This window comes from Callorhinchus milii, unplaced genomic scaffold (genome assembly GCF_018977255.1).
Source record: "Callorhinchus milii isolate IMCB2004 unplaced genomic scaffold, IMCB_Cmil_1.0 Scaffold4, whole genome shotgun sequence".
In the NCBI taxonomy this organism is placed as follows: Eukaryota; Metazoa; Chordata; class Chondrichthyes; order Chimaeriformes; family Callorhinchidae; genus Callorhinchus; species Callorhinchus milii.
Window position 1 is genome coordinate 76,663,236 of NW_024704745.1, and position 14,278 is coordinate 76,677,513.

A 14,278-nucleotide genomic window follows, 5' to 3' on the forward strand; every position below is an offset into this window, starting at 1 on the left:
CATCCACTACCATCCATAAAATCCAAATCATTCAGAACTCTACCATCCGCATTCTCACCCGCACGAAACTCCGCTCCCTGATCACCCCAGTCCTGGCCAGACTGCACTCGCTGCCTATCCCAGAGAGGATCGATTTCAAGATCCTCACCCTTGTATTCAAATCTCTGCACTCCTCAGCACTCACCGACCTCTTTGACCTCCTCTCTCCTCAAAACAGTGCCCGTTGCCTTCGTTCGTCCGGGTCTGGCCTCCTCCTCGTCCCCTGAGTGCTCTGCTCCACCCTTGGTGGCCGTGCCTTCAGCCACTATGCCCCGAGGCTCTGGAACTCCCTTCCTCACTCCCTTCACCTCGCTCTCTCCCTTCCTATTTTTAGGTCTCTGCTGAAGACCTTTCTTTTCGACCGCGCCTTTGGTCACCTTCCTCCCCGTCCTCCCGGCTCGGCCCTGGGATCCGTTACTGTGATTTGCTCTGAGACGCCATCCAGCGTGGAGGGCGCTGTATAAATCCAAATTGTTGTTGTTGTTGTTGTTGAAACGCAGCTGCCAATTGCGCACAGCAGTGTCCCACAAATAGTCGTGGATTGGGTGACCAATTTTTTTTTTTTTTGGAAGGATTATTACCCCGGGAAAAGTGATCCGCCAATTGACTAACAACTGGGTTCGTACTTACTGCAAGGTAAACAGAGGCGTGTGGAGTAAGGACATGTGGAGTAAGGAAATTTGCCAATGTTTTGCCCAGCTGGGGAATCAAACCCAGGGCTCTCGCTTGGGAAGTGAGTGCTCTAACCACTGAGCTACAGGACTCCACATATTGGCTTTAAAGTGGGAACTAGATGAATAACCTGCAGAGGTGTGGAGGACAAGGCAGGGATGAATAGATTGCTCTTTCAAAGAACCAGTACAGACATGATGGACTTCTGTGCTGTAAATTGCAATGGTCCCCAGGTTTTAAGCCATACAGAGAATGTCCTGGCTTGGCCAGATCTTCCCTCTTTCACTAAAAGTGGAACATCTGAAGTCCAACACTTCTCATAGACTTGGTCTTAAGGCTTCTGCCTCTAAAGTTTAATACTGTGCAGAATTTATGGGGAAATTTGTGTGGTGATAGTCGAGAGTATAGGCTGACCCCATTATAATGCAATTCAGCCTATTGTTACAATACAATTTTACATTTATACAGTGCTTTTCATATCAGGAGGATGTTCTAAAGTGCTTCACAGAACTGGCTGGGCACCAGAACTGGGGGTGGGAGCCGAAGAGGATGGGGAGGGGAAAGATGACCGAAAGCATTGTAAAGAGGTGGGGTTTGAGATGAACCTTTGAATGATGTGAGGGAGGGAACAAGTCAGAGGGACTCTGGGATGGCGTTCCAGAGAGTGGGGGCAGATAGGCGGGCTTTCAGCCTACCATTACAGTGGATCCACCATGGAACGGGTGTGCTCCCAGCATTGTGGTATCGGACCCATAGTATACGGAAAATGTGGAATACCTACAGCTTTTACTGTAGACTGTCCAGCTTCCTCAACATTGAACATAGACCTGCAAGCGTCCAACAACCAATGGCCATTTTGATAGCTTGCTCTGTTGTGACGCACAGTATATATATTTTTATATATATATATTTATTTGTATACATATCTAAACCACTGATTTATAACAGGATCAGCCTGTATGTACGTTCATTTGAGTTCCTGGCTGAAACTCCAGATTGTTTTTGGTCAACCAGGTGTCTGACAGATGCAGAAATCCAATGCCACATTTCAGAACGTCCAAAGCAAACTGAGTTCCCACATATGTTTGCCACCTTCACATTTCCATGTGTCTGGAATGGAATCTGCGCACTCTCCCTGGAGGGACACCCCCTGCCTTATTTAGCAGAGTATTAGATGCAGATTGGCGAGAGCTAAGGCTTAATGACCCCAGAGTGTGCATTGAGGTACTGTTGGGTGTGCATTGCTTGCCATTCAGATAACTGTCTGATAGGGTTCCTGCTGCTTGGTTGGCTAAAGCCACCCGACTCTACCTGTTGGGGCTTTAGCTCGCAGGGTTAAGAGGACCCGAGTGGGAAGAATATCCGAAGAAGCCATGGGAACCACAGCTCTAGTTTCTAGTTTGGCAGAACTTCAGACAAACATTGAAATCAAGTCTTGTGTCAAAGAACATTATTGCCAAAACTTTCTTTCCCAAGATGTTTCTAATAATTTTGCTTTGAATGCTTCTCGCATATGTCCTTGCCATCAACGACTATAAATATCTGAGGTAACAGACCAGACAAGCCCAGAGCACATGATACGTTTCCACTGTGCCGGTCAGTTGGTTTTGTCACATGCCTGGCAGGCAGGATGAATGATGTAAACAGTCATTGATGGCAGACAGGGGCACAGACATGTGTTCTTTGTGCCTTTATTTCTGAGGGAGGCTTGGACTTTCTCCATGGGCCCTTTCGTGTTCTTTCTCTTCGGGGGTTGTTTGGCTAAGGTAGAGCCTTGTTATAACACATTTTGAATAAAATGCTCTTTGTTGCCTGGAGTGAAGTCCTGTAGCTTAGTGGTTAGATCACTCGCCTCGTAAGCGAGAGGACCTGGGTTCGATTCCCGGACAGGGCAAAACCTTAGACAAGTTTCCTTACTCCACACACCTCTGTTTACCTAGTGGGTAAGTCGGAAGCCGGTTGATAGTCAATTGGTGAATTGCTTACCGGGGGTTAAAAATTCCTCAAAAACAAATTTGGTCATTCAATCCACTGCTGCGTGTAAATGGCTGCCACATTTCATCCACACAATACACAGTAAATTTGCTTTAATATATTCTGTAAAACGCTTTGAGACGTCTTGAAGACGTGATCAGGCGCTATATCATATGCAAGGATTACTAGTATTATTATTGCCGAGTGATGACATATGCTGGTGACGTGTGATTTTATTGGTGGGATTCAACGTTATGTTTTTCTTTGACTTCGCCGCAGCTCACCGCACTGATCTGTGGCTTCATCATCAAGCTGAGGAACTGCCTTCGTGATGACGGATTTCTGAGGCAGCTTTACACCATTGGTTTGCTGGCACAGTTTGAAGGCCTTTTAAGCACATATGGTAAGGCGTTTGATGAACATCTTTGCTTTGGTTGTAACACTGCATCTGTTTGTTACACTGGCTCCACGAGCGTGTTCAAATCCATTCACTCCCTGGCACCTCCCTCTCTCTCCGATCTCCTCACTCCCCAATCCACCAGCCGGCGCTTCCTGCTCATCCCTCACACCCTCCGCCCCACCATCGGAGGTCGTGCTTTCAGCCACTAAGCCCCAAAACTCTGGAACTCTCTCCCTCAATCTCTCCACCTTGCCCCCTCTCTCCCCTCTTTCAAATCCGGCCTGAAAAATTTCCTTTTCGACCGTGCTTACGGCCACCTCCCCCTTCCCCCCCGGCTTGGAGTCAGGCTCCGCCACTTGTTAAGCGTTCTGAGACACTGCCCTGCGTGGAGGGCACAAGTTGTTGTTGTTGGGGGAGTAGTGGTGAGATACTGCTCCACTATGGGCTGATATTCCAGTTAGTGTAAAGAACAGTGACATTATTATCAATATGTGGATTCTGTGGAGTCCTATAGCGTATTGGTTAGAGCTTGCGCCTCACAAGCGAGAGGGTCCGGGTTCGATTCCAGGCAGGGTGAAACCTTAGGTAAGTTTTCTTATCCACACGCCTCTGTTTACTTAGTAGTAAGTATGAACCTGGTTGTTAGTCAATTGGCAGATCGCTTTCCGGGGGTAATAAACCCTTCTAAAAAAATATTATATATAATAATAATTTGGTCATTCAATCCAGGACTGTTCGTGGGACACTGCTGTGCGCAATTGGCTGCCGCGTTCTGCCCACAATTCACAAATACAGTCAATTCACTTTACAATTTATTCTGTGAAGCGCTTTGAGACATCTTAACAACGTGATAAGGCGCTATGTCAAATTCAAGGATTATTATAAATAATATTGTAAATAATAATAATGAAAATGAATGTGTGTTTTGTGCAGGAGAAGAACTTGCGATGCTTGAAGATATGAACACGGGAATTACGGATTTACGGAACGTAACTTTCAAGGTGATCCAGGCTATGTCTACGTCATCCGTTGACATGCTGCCCGTTATCACCGGGAACCGGTAAGTGCTCTTTGATTATTGCCTCTCTGGCAAAATTTGTTATTGTTTTTAGGTACATGTGGTGAAGAGTAAAGGCCACTGACCTAGTTGGGGTTGGATCGCAAACGTGGAAGGCCAAGGCCCTCCTGCTTGGCTCCCGTCAGCACCTCCTAACCTCAGGCGCTGACAGCATCTCTATTCACAGATGCACTCTTCACCTCACTGAGCCAGTTTGGAACCTCAATGTCCTGTTTGACCCACAACTGTCCTTTAAATCCCACATCCGTCCCTTGACCCATTCAGCCATCCTCACCTCCGCCATGACATCTCCCCTACAGCGCTCCCCTGCCCCTCCCCTCACCCTTATGATTTTGCATGCGAATATTGGCTTCTCAATTGGAATCAAATGTTAATACTGACTGGCCACAACAACATGTATTTGGACAGAGCCTGTAACTTTGTGTTACAACATCTTGGAGCTCTTCACAGTGGTAGGGTTGGATGCCGAGCGAGCCGTTGCTGAGTGGAGGGGGAGGTGGCATTAGGCACCGCCGAAGAGGCACTAGATTCTCACGTAATGTCTGGTTTTCACAGAGATGGGTTTAATGTACGAATCCCACTGCCAAGTGCCATGTTTGAGGCCTTACCCAGGGAGATCCAGAGCGGCATGTTACTGCGAGTGCAGCCTGTGCTGTTCAATGTGGGCATCAATGAACAGCAGACCCTCGCTGAGAAGTATGTACTACTTGCAGACGCTGGGGTGGGGTTGTGGGGGAGGGGAGGAATAATTGTAATGCTATCGCTGCAATGCTTCAATTACTCTTTAGTTTTTTTTCAATGCCCTTTGTATCCCAATTTACTGGAGGCAAAGATTCTTCCCACTCAGCTCCTGTTATCCCCGCAAGCCAAAACCTTAACGGACAGGGTGGTCCCATGTGGATAAACAGCGGAAATCTTATCAGACAATGGCAAACTATGCGGTTTTAGTGGTTAAACTCCAGTGGAACGTTTACTCTGGGGTCTCCAAGCCTTGACTCTCACCAACTTGAACCCAATACTATGCAGAATTGGGTAAGCAAGCTGTGTCAGTCCAGGAAGAGAGAGTTTGCATTCCATTCCAAATACAGGGAAAGTCTACTAGAAGGTATCATACATCCTCGGCATTCTGTCTGATTTGGATACTCTTGAGCATGGCGATAGGTTTCTGCATATGCCAGAAAAATAACTTTTACAGCCACAGTTAAAGCATGCTTTGAACAGCAGTAACATTAACATACTAATTGTCTCAAAACCAACACCCTCCTTCAAAGTCTGTACAGCAACCAGGCTGAGAAAACACCACACCCATATCTCCTGCCACTGAGCTTTTTCTTTTTTTCCTTAAACCAGTTCTTGCAGCTCAAGGCTTTGCCTTGACTCAACCTACCTCTGTGACCTTCTCAAACACTGCCTGTTGAGTCCTGTAGCATGTTGATTACAACACTTGCCTGGGTTAGAAGTTTCCTTACTGCACATGCCTGTCTTTGCTAACCTAGCAGTAAGTAGGAACCCATTTTTGGTCAGTTGGGGGATCGCTTTTCTGAAGTTAATAATCCCTTCAAAAAAAGATAGATAAATGAAACGAAATAATAATTTGGTCACTGAATCCATGACTGTTTGTGGGACACTGCTGTGCACAATTGGCTGTGGCATTTTGCCCACAAAATATACAGTTATTTTGAGACATCTCGAAGACGTGGTAAGGTGTTATATCAAATACAAGGATTATTATTACCGTTCCTGAAGTTCCTAGTACTCAGAGGGCACCGGCCTGCTACATGTCCACCTACCCTACTTGTCCCACCACCAACAGTCAGGCTTCCTGCCCTCACTTTCTGGAACACCACCCCAGAGTCCCTCCGACTCGCTCCCTCCCCCACCTTGTTCAAGGTCCGTCTTAAGACCAAGATCTTTGACTGCGCTTTTGGTGATCGTTCCCCTTCCCTTCCCCCCGCAGACCGTTAAGCACCTTAGGATGTCCTTCTGACATGAAAGGCGCTTTGTAAACGTAAACTTGTTTTGTATTTGTTGGTTTTATCCCAAACCATCTGGCCCCAACTGTAAGGAAACATGAGAGAAAGAACATTTACCTCTCTGAAAAAGTTCTGAGTTTTGATCATGATCTCCAGTAAGCCATTTTTTCAGAGATAAAATTACCTCTGGAACTGAGAGCTCACTCTCTCTCTCTAAATATATACATATATATAGAAGGACACATCCTGCATAAATATTGGGTATTAATTGGTAGTTGTCAAGACTTGGGGACAGCAAAGAGTTTTTTGAAGTACTTCTGGAATTCAGTCAAATAAATATTGCTTTATAAAGTGTCCCACTGCTTGTCTGACAACACTTTAGGCAATCATTAAGGCTTTCACTTGCAGAATTAACAAAAGTCGAGTGGGAAGAATTCCTGTCCCACTCCCCCAGTGGCTAAGTTTTGATCGTTTAATATCATGCAAGTAACTGTGAGGTTCTTTGTGCTCTGTACGGACCAGGTTTGGAGACACGTCCTTACAAGAGATCATTAACACAGAGAGTCTGGGTCGCCTCAACTCCTACTACGAACAGTTCAAGGAGGTTTTGCCGGATGACTGTAAGTACACGAAAATATGGTTTGCAATATTGACACCTTGTCGCCACCAACGAACACCCAGCTGCGTCAGCAAACGTGTGGGACACTGCTGTGCGCAATTGGCTGCCGCGTTTCACCACAAAATACACAGTCTCTACAATTTACAGTATATTCCGTGCAGCGTTTTTAAATGTCTCGAAGCCGGGATAGAACGCTATAAGCTAAATGTTGGGCAAATTGGTTGCTGTGCTTCACCCACAAAACATACAGTCAATTCATTTTACAGTATATCCTGTGAAGTGCTTTGAGACATCTAGAAGACGCGATAAGGCGCTATATCAAATGCAAGGATTATTATTATTATTTGAATCTTTGTAACGATACAGAGCCTGTTCATGGATTGGTTTGAGATTTGAGACATAAAGATCACTGTTACGTGAACTGAGAGCAGCCTAATTCAATCTGTGCGTGCGTATGGACTTAATTGCTAAACGTCTTGAGTTCCTGAGGAAAATAACTGCACTGTTTGTGGTTCAATATCCACGAGATACTTCCTCAGAAATCATAGCTGCCAGGCTTTCCTTTGACTCGTAAGCCAGAGCAGCTGCACAGAAAGCCACGTTTTGATCATTACCAATGGGTTTCTCCTGCAGAATTCGGGGCTTGGTTGAGAATGTTATTAGCGCAGTGCTGGGAGAGCTCTTCATTGACAGAGCTGCCGTCCTTCAGTTCAGAAGCTGAACCCAGGTCTTGGTCAGTGAGCTGGAAGTCCAATGCAGCCAGCTCTTTGGTAGGGACATTAAGAAAGTGGGTTGCAATGCACATCAATCTCCACCACACCAGGGGACTTAATCATGTGTCAGCCTGTCTCGGTTGGTAGCACTCTCGGCTCTGAGTGGTTCAAGCCCCACGTCGGACTTTGAGCTTGTAGTCTAGGCTGACATTCTAGTGCAGTGCTGGGGGTGTGCTGTATTGTCGGAGGTGCCACCCTCCAGATGAGATGTTAAAACTGAGGTCCCATCTGCCTATTCAGGTGGACATTAAAGATCCCCTTGAGGTTATTCAGAAAAAGAAGGGAGTTTTTCCCAGTGTCATGGCTATTGGTAGGAAATTGCAGTGTGCAGATTGGCCGCCGTGTTTGCCTGCAAACTACACAGTTACTTCACTTTGCAGTAAATTCTGTGATGCGCTTCTAGATGTCCAAATGAAGGATTATTATAATCGGTGTGTTAAGTGCCATAAAATTGTTAGATTTAATGTGGGTATCAATTACAGCTCAAAAGTCCCCTTTGTTTGGTTACTTTGTTCACACTAATCTCCGTGAACATGAATGAGCCTTCAGTAGAAACTCACACTCGACCACATCCATGAACAGGTTACCACGGCTGGTGTGCTAAAGCCCTTTCGGTTAGGGTCTCTCTTCTTCCTCTTTCACTGTGCCTACGGTCACCTCGCCTTTCTCCTGGGCTCGGAGTCAAACTACACCATTGTTAAGCACTACCCCGCGTGAAGGACACTATATCCCACAGCATATTGGTTAGAGCACTCGCCTCGCAGACGAGAGGACTCAGGTTCGATTCCCGGTCAGGCAAACCTTTAGGCAAGTTTCCTTGCTCCATGTGCCTCTGTTTACCTGGCAGTGAGTAGGAATCCGGGTGTTAGTCGATTGGCGGATCACTTTCTGGGGGTAATAATGCCTTCAAAAATAAATAAATGAACAAATAATAATAATTTGGTCGATCGATCCACTACTGTTTGTGGGCCACTGCTGTGCGCAATTGGCAGCCGGGTTTCACCCACAAAATATACAGTCAATTTACTTTACAGTATAATCTGTGAAGCGCTTTGAGATGTCTCAATAGACGATGTGTTAAGGCACTATATCAAATGCAAGAATTATTATATGTAAATGCAAGTCGTTCGCTGATTTTCTTCAGGTCTGCCTCGATCCCGCAGTCAGACGTGTCTGCCGGAGCTGCTGAGATTTCTCGGGCAAAACGTCCACGCACGAAAAAACAAGAATGTTGATATCCTTTGGCAAGCTGCTGAGGTAAACCCCCTCTGTTTGCAGTGGAGGCGGCTGTTTTACCTCTCGCAGCCACTTAACCACCTTCTAACTCCGTCCCATTGTGAATGGCCTATTCAACATCTTGTCGATCACTTGTGGTGCACATCCCTCCACGACCTCATCCCCACCTGACTTCTACCTCCCCAACTGTTCCCTCCGCTCACCCATCATCACGTCCCTCGCCTGACCAGCCCCACGAGCTCTCAGACATTCTGCCCCACTCTCTGGAATTCCATCCTGACCAGCTCCCACCACATATTTAACATCCACCTTAAGACCTTAAGATCAAACACCTTCCTCCTCAACCATCTTCCTCAGCTCCCCTCACTATTTGGAAAGTAAAGGGAGTTCCTTCCCAGTGTTTTGGCCAACAGTCGCACAAGATGGAGTTGGTGGCTGGCTCCGAGGCTGTTTGTCAGGCTTTGCTGTGTACAAATTCCTGTGTTTATCTACAAATCTTTCCAATGTGACATTATTGAAAAAATTAGGCTGCTCAATCCACGACTTTGTTGGACGCTGCTGTGAGCAATTGGCTGCTCCGTTTTGACCACAAAATACACAGTCAATTCACTTTACACTATACTCTGTGAATCGCTTTGAGACGGTTCAATGACCTGACAAAGCGCTATATCAAATGCGAGGATTATTCTTATTATTTACGTTTTCTCAGATTTGCCGTCGATTGAATGGTGTTCGATTCACGAGCTGTAAAAGTGCCAAGGACAGGACAGCGATGTCCATCACCTTGGAGCAGTGCCTGATTCTCCAACATGAGCATGGGATGGCCCCACAGGTCTTCACACAGGCCTTGGACTGCATGAGGAGGTAAGCTTCACCCCCACCGGCTTGAATGGCTGGCCTGCCCGCGAGCTGCTTGACCTGAAACCCAGCGCTTTGACTTTGGGGTGTTGCAAACTGCAGACGGAGTAGTACTTCAGTGACCAGTCTATTGACCCCCCCCCCCCACGCCCACTCCTCCACTTCTTCTCCCCCTCCCCCCCGTGATGGAGCTCCATCAGGCAGGCAAAATGTGACTCAATTCTGCTTCAGTGAGAGGTGTTGTATTCAGAAGCATGACTGTAAATGTGGCAGCAATCAGTAATAATGGTAACTGCTCTTACCAAAGTAAGATAAGTCTTACTAGTCGGCAGCAGCTGTTGGGCAGACCAAGGTCAGGGACTCTTCCCACTTACTGTTAGCCCTGCAAGCCAAAGCCCCAATGGATTGGGTGGTCCTAGCAGGACAATATTTTTTTGGGTCAGTCGAGTGTCTGACACCTGCACAAACCCATCACGATGCTTAAGGGTATCCAAATCAAACTGAGAATTCCATACGTCCCACCTACACATTCATGAGCTATTTATTCGAATAGATTTCGCACTCTCTCTCTGGAGGCATGTATCCTGCTAATCTACTAGTCACTACTCCTTAGCTCTCGCCAAATTACCCCTCAAACTGTCTGGAATTAGGTAAGCAGAGTGCATCTCTCTGGGGAGAGAGCGTGCATTCCACTCCAGACACAGGGACTTTCTCATGTGTAGATGCTGAACTCAGTCTTGGACTCTCTTAAGCACGGTGATGGTTTCTATGTGTTTTAGACACCTGGCTGATCTAATAACAAAATGACTATCTCAGTGACAGCCTAGCATGACTTTTACAGCCACATTTAAACTTGTGGCTATTCTTTAATAGCTTTACGTGCAGTTGATTAAAGTACTGACTGTCTCATTTTCAACACCATCAAAGTCTACACAGCAGCCAGAGTGAGAAAAGCCAACACTCCCATCTCTTGCCACTGAGTTATTCCCATTTGTTTCTTAAGCCAGTTTTGGTGAGGCGGAGTGAGGGGTCCTGACTTATTGCAATTATTCCTCAGTACAGTCTTACCAATGTAACTCTGGAACCATAACCCTGTCTCACATTTAGAGAGGTCATGCTGGAGGTTTTTCATAAGTTACGATCGAGTAAATATAGGCAGGAAGCTGTTTCCACTAATCGTTGAGTCAGTGACTAGAGGGCATGAGTTACTAAACAAAAATATATAAAGGTGAGGATAGAGTTCTTTTACACAGGGGTATTGGGACATGGTAACACTAGACCAACAACAGCAGTTGAAGCAAAGTATATAATATTGTTTCAAAGGGAATTGGACAGATATCAACAACAACAGCAGACAACAATTGTGTCAATATATTGACTTTCACATTGGGAGGACATCCCAAGAAGCTGATATCATCATTAAAGTCGTGTTCGCCTACTACAAAATACACAGCCGCTACACTTTAGATTGAAAGTTCTATGAAGCACTTTGAGACATCCTGCCAGCAAAAATGGCACTTTTCGTACACCCAGATCAATACAACTGAAGTGCGTGTGTTAATTTGCATCATAAGATCAGACTGTATTGGTGCATCGAGAAAGAGTTAGCAACCATTTGAAAGAAAAGAAAAGGGAATTCCTCCTGATGCCCTAGTCATCAATCCCCCAAAATAAAAATGGTCGTTCACTTCACTATTTGTGGGACAATCAGTGTGCAAATTTGCTCCCGTGTTTTCCTACAAAACATCCAGTCACTTTACAGTTTATTCTGTAAGGCACTTTGGATATACTCCTGACGTGAATACCAAATGTAAGGATAATTTTTTAAATTTGTGGCTCTGTGTATTTTGTGAGCGAAAAATTTGTACACAGAATTCTTAAGCGTGAGATTGTGGCAAACTGATGATTTTTGCAGTTTCTTTGGGATATTATTTATTAACCAAATGACTGACTCAGTTGGCAGGAATTACATGGCGTAGCTCAGACCAGACCTGGTTGCCAAGTCGAGATGAACACTTAGACCAGCAAATGCAAGTTGTGTTTGCATTTTGGGGTCTGAATGTTAATTTTGGATCGGGATTCATACAGTACAATTTACATTTTTATCACCTTTCACATTGGGAGAACGTCCCAAAGTGCCTTACGCAGTTGGGTGAGCACTCGAGCCCTGGAGGGGAGATGAAGGACGTTGGGGAGTGCGAGGGCGGGAGAGATGACTGATAGCACTGTGAAAGCGTTAAGTCTCAAAGAGGGCTTTTCAAGTGGGAAGGGAGAGGGTGGGGTGGAGGGACCCGCAATGAGATTCCAGAGATGGGGATGGAATGGCCCACCCTGACGACGTGAAGCAGGCCTGCGGTCGTTGAGCAAGTGCAGTAACGCCGGGAAAAGAGCAGGGAATCGGGACATTATCCTTCATTGGAGGTGGCAAAGACCGATCTCAATATAACGGGTCGAAAGACCTCTCTTCCCCTCTGACCCAAAAAAAACCCATTCGATATTATCTTCCCAAGGGGAATTGGATATGTACTTGAAAAGGAAACAACTTGTAGGGCTTTGTGGTAAGAGCATGAGAGTGGGTAGGACTAGTTGAATAGGTCTTTCAAAAAGTCAGCACAGCCGTGATGGGCCTCCTTCTGTGACGTAAGATCCTATGATTCTATACTTGCCCAGAGCCACTGAACAAATGACACTCTGCAGTTTGCATCCGTTCCCATCGCTCAGCCCGCAACCATGCTTTCTGCAAAAATGCTCCTGTGTGGACAAGAGAGAGGCGGTGGTGGGGGGGTGGGGGCAATAGCTTGAGCGGTATTAAGTTGTGCAGCAGAACCACTCGTGTTCTCTCACTCCCCGTTTCCGCATCACACCTGCGCTTCACCAGGGGAGGAGAGAGAGAACACGAGGAGACTGAGATGGTAAAGGTAAGTGAAAGTTTAGAGCCTTGCACCACCAGGCCGCCCTAGAGCCTTGTTATGCCACTGAGTCTATGTGAAAGCCCGTCGATCGTGATGGGTGGGTATAATGGGAAATGGTTAGACTCCAGGAGTTACCCCAATGCATGCACACTCTGGGGTCACCAAGCCTTGGCTCTCGCCAACCTTCGCCTAATACTTTCCGGAATTAGGCAAGTAGGATGCATCCCTCCAGGGAGAGAGTGCACATTCCACTCCAACAATCTATCTCTGGGATTTCCATGCGTAAATGGGATGCATGGAAATTTCAGTTTGGTTTGGATACTTTTAAGCATAGTGGTGGGTTTCCGCATGTGTCAAACAGCCGGACCAAATAACAAGGAAATGCCACAATAAAGCCTTGTTGCCAAGCTGCACTAAACCCACCACCACCCAGAGCAGAGCTTTAAATGTTGTTTTTCTTATTAAACTCCATTTATGAACAGCCGTAAGCTTTCTTTTCTTCTTCAATGGTCTTCATTGTTTGTTCATCCCGTCGTCTTTTGCTTTGCCTGTTCGATTAAGTGTCACGAACACGAGAAAATAAATCCTTTATTAAATCGCTTTCCTGTGGGGTGGGGGGGGGGTTGGGAGAGGAAATAGCACAAAGAAATTTCATCGCTGATTTTTCGAGCTTGTTCTGAACTGACAAGATTCAGAAGAAAGGATACGAATTTGTACACCACTGAAAAAGGGGAGATGTAAACCCTGTGTTAGACTCGCTGAGGTTGAAATAGTTTGTTGTGTACCTTGTCTCAAAGTTCTTTGTAGTTTTCAACTCTCTTATCCTTTATTTCTGTGTTTACCCGTTACTTAACCCTGTCTCTCCCAAATATTTCAAAGGAGTGGGTTTCTTTTTCTAAACAAATACATATGCCGGTCATTACAATTATTTCAACAAACAACTTTTTATTACGAACGGACAATATTTTAAAGCGATAAAGTCATTGTATTGTACGCACTTCCCAAGTGGAGACGCTTTGAGACACCTCAATGATGTGATGAGGCAGTATATCATCACGGTATTGTAGCTCAGTGGTTAGAGCACTCACCTCGCAAGCAAGAGAGCTGGGTTCAATTCCCGGCAGGGCAAAACCTTAGGCAAGTTTCCTTACGCCACACGCATAATAATAACCCCCCAAGAGAAAAAAAAACAATAATAAATTGGTCACTTCAATCCACGACTGTTTGTGGGTCACTGTTGTGCGCAATTGGCTGCCGCGTTTCGCCCACAAATACACAGTCAATTTACTTTACAGTCTATTCTGTGAAGCGCTTTGAGACGTTTAGAAGACGTGAAAAGCGCTATATCAAATGCAAGGATTATTCCTAGGATAGTTCCAAGGAATAGTTCCCAGGAACTGGCAGGAAAATGGGGTGAAAGGTGTCCTCCAAAAACATGCCACAAAGAACATTTACAGCGCAGAAGAAGGCCACTCAGTCCATCCTGTCTGTGCCAGCTCTTTAAAGAGCAATCATTTCAGTCTCATTTACCTGTCCTTTTCCCCATACCCCTGTAGATACTTCTTGTTAGATATTTATCTAGTTGCCTATTGAAAGTTGCCTCAACCAACTGCTCCATCCATCACAAAACATTCTCCTAACCTTCCCATTTGTGTGTTTGTTAGTTACCTCAAATTGATCCCCTCTTGTCCATGAGACATTCCCATGTGCAAATTGGCTGTCGCTTTCATCCACAAAACCCAAC

General features: G+C 45.7%; 1 protein-coding gene and 1 non-coding gene across 2 annotated transcripts in view; both read left to right on the forward strand.

Annotated features, from left to right (window-relative positions):
* LOC103177132 (inositol polyphosphate-4-phosphatase type I A) overlaps positions 1 to 14,278 on the forward strand; it is a 120,683-nt gene that overhangs the window by 100,465 nt on the left and 5,940 nt on the right. Inside the window, 6 exon segments of the mRNA XM_042333890.1 lie at positions 2,965 to 3,088; positions 4,019 to 4,145; positions 4,719 to 4,859; positions 6,659 to 6,756; positions 8,673 to 8,785; positions 9,474 to 9,628. Of these exon segments, the coding sequence (XP_042189824.1) occupies positions 2,965 to 3,088; positions 4,019 to 4,145; positions 4,719 to 4,859; positions 6,659 to 6,756; positions 8,673 to 8,785; positions 9,474 to 9,628 (758 nt within the window).
* Positions 2,534 to 2,605, forward strand: trnat-cgu. The gene has a single exon. It is a non-coding gene; the product is annotated as a tRNA-Thr (tRNA).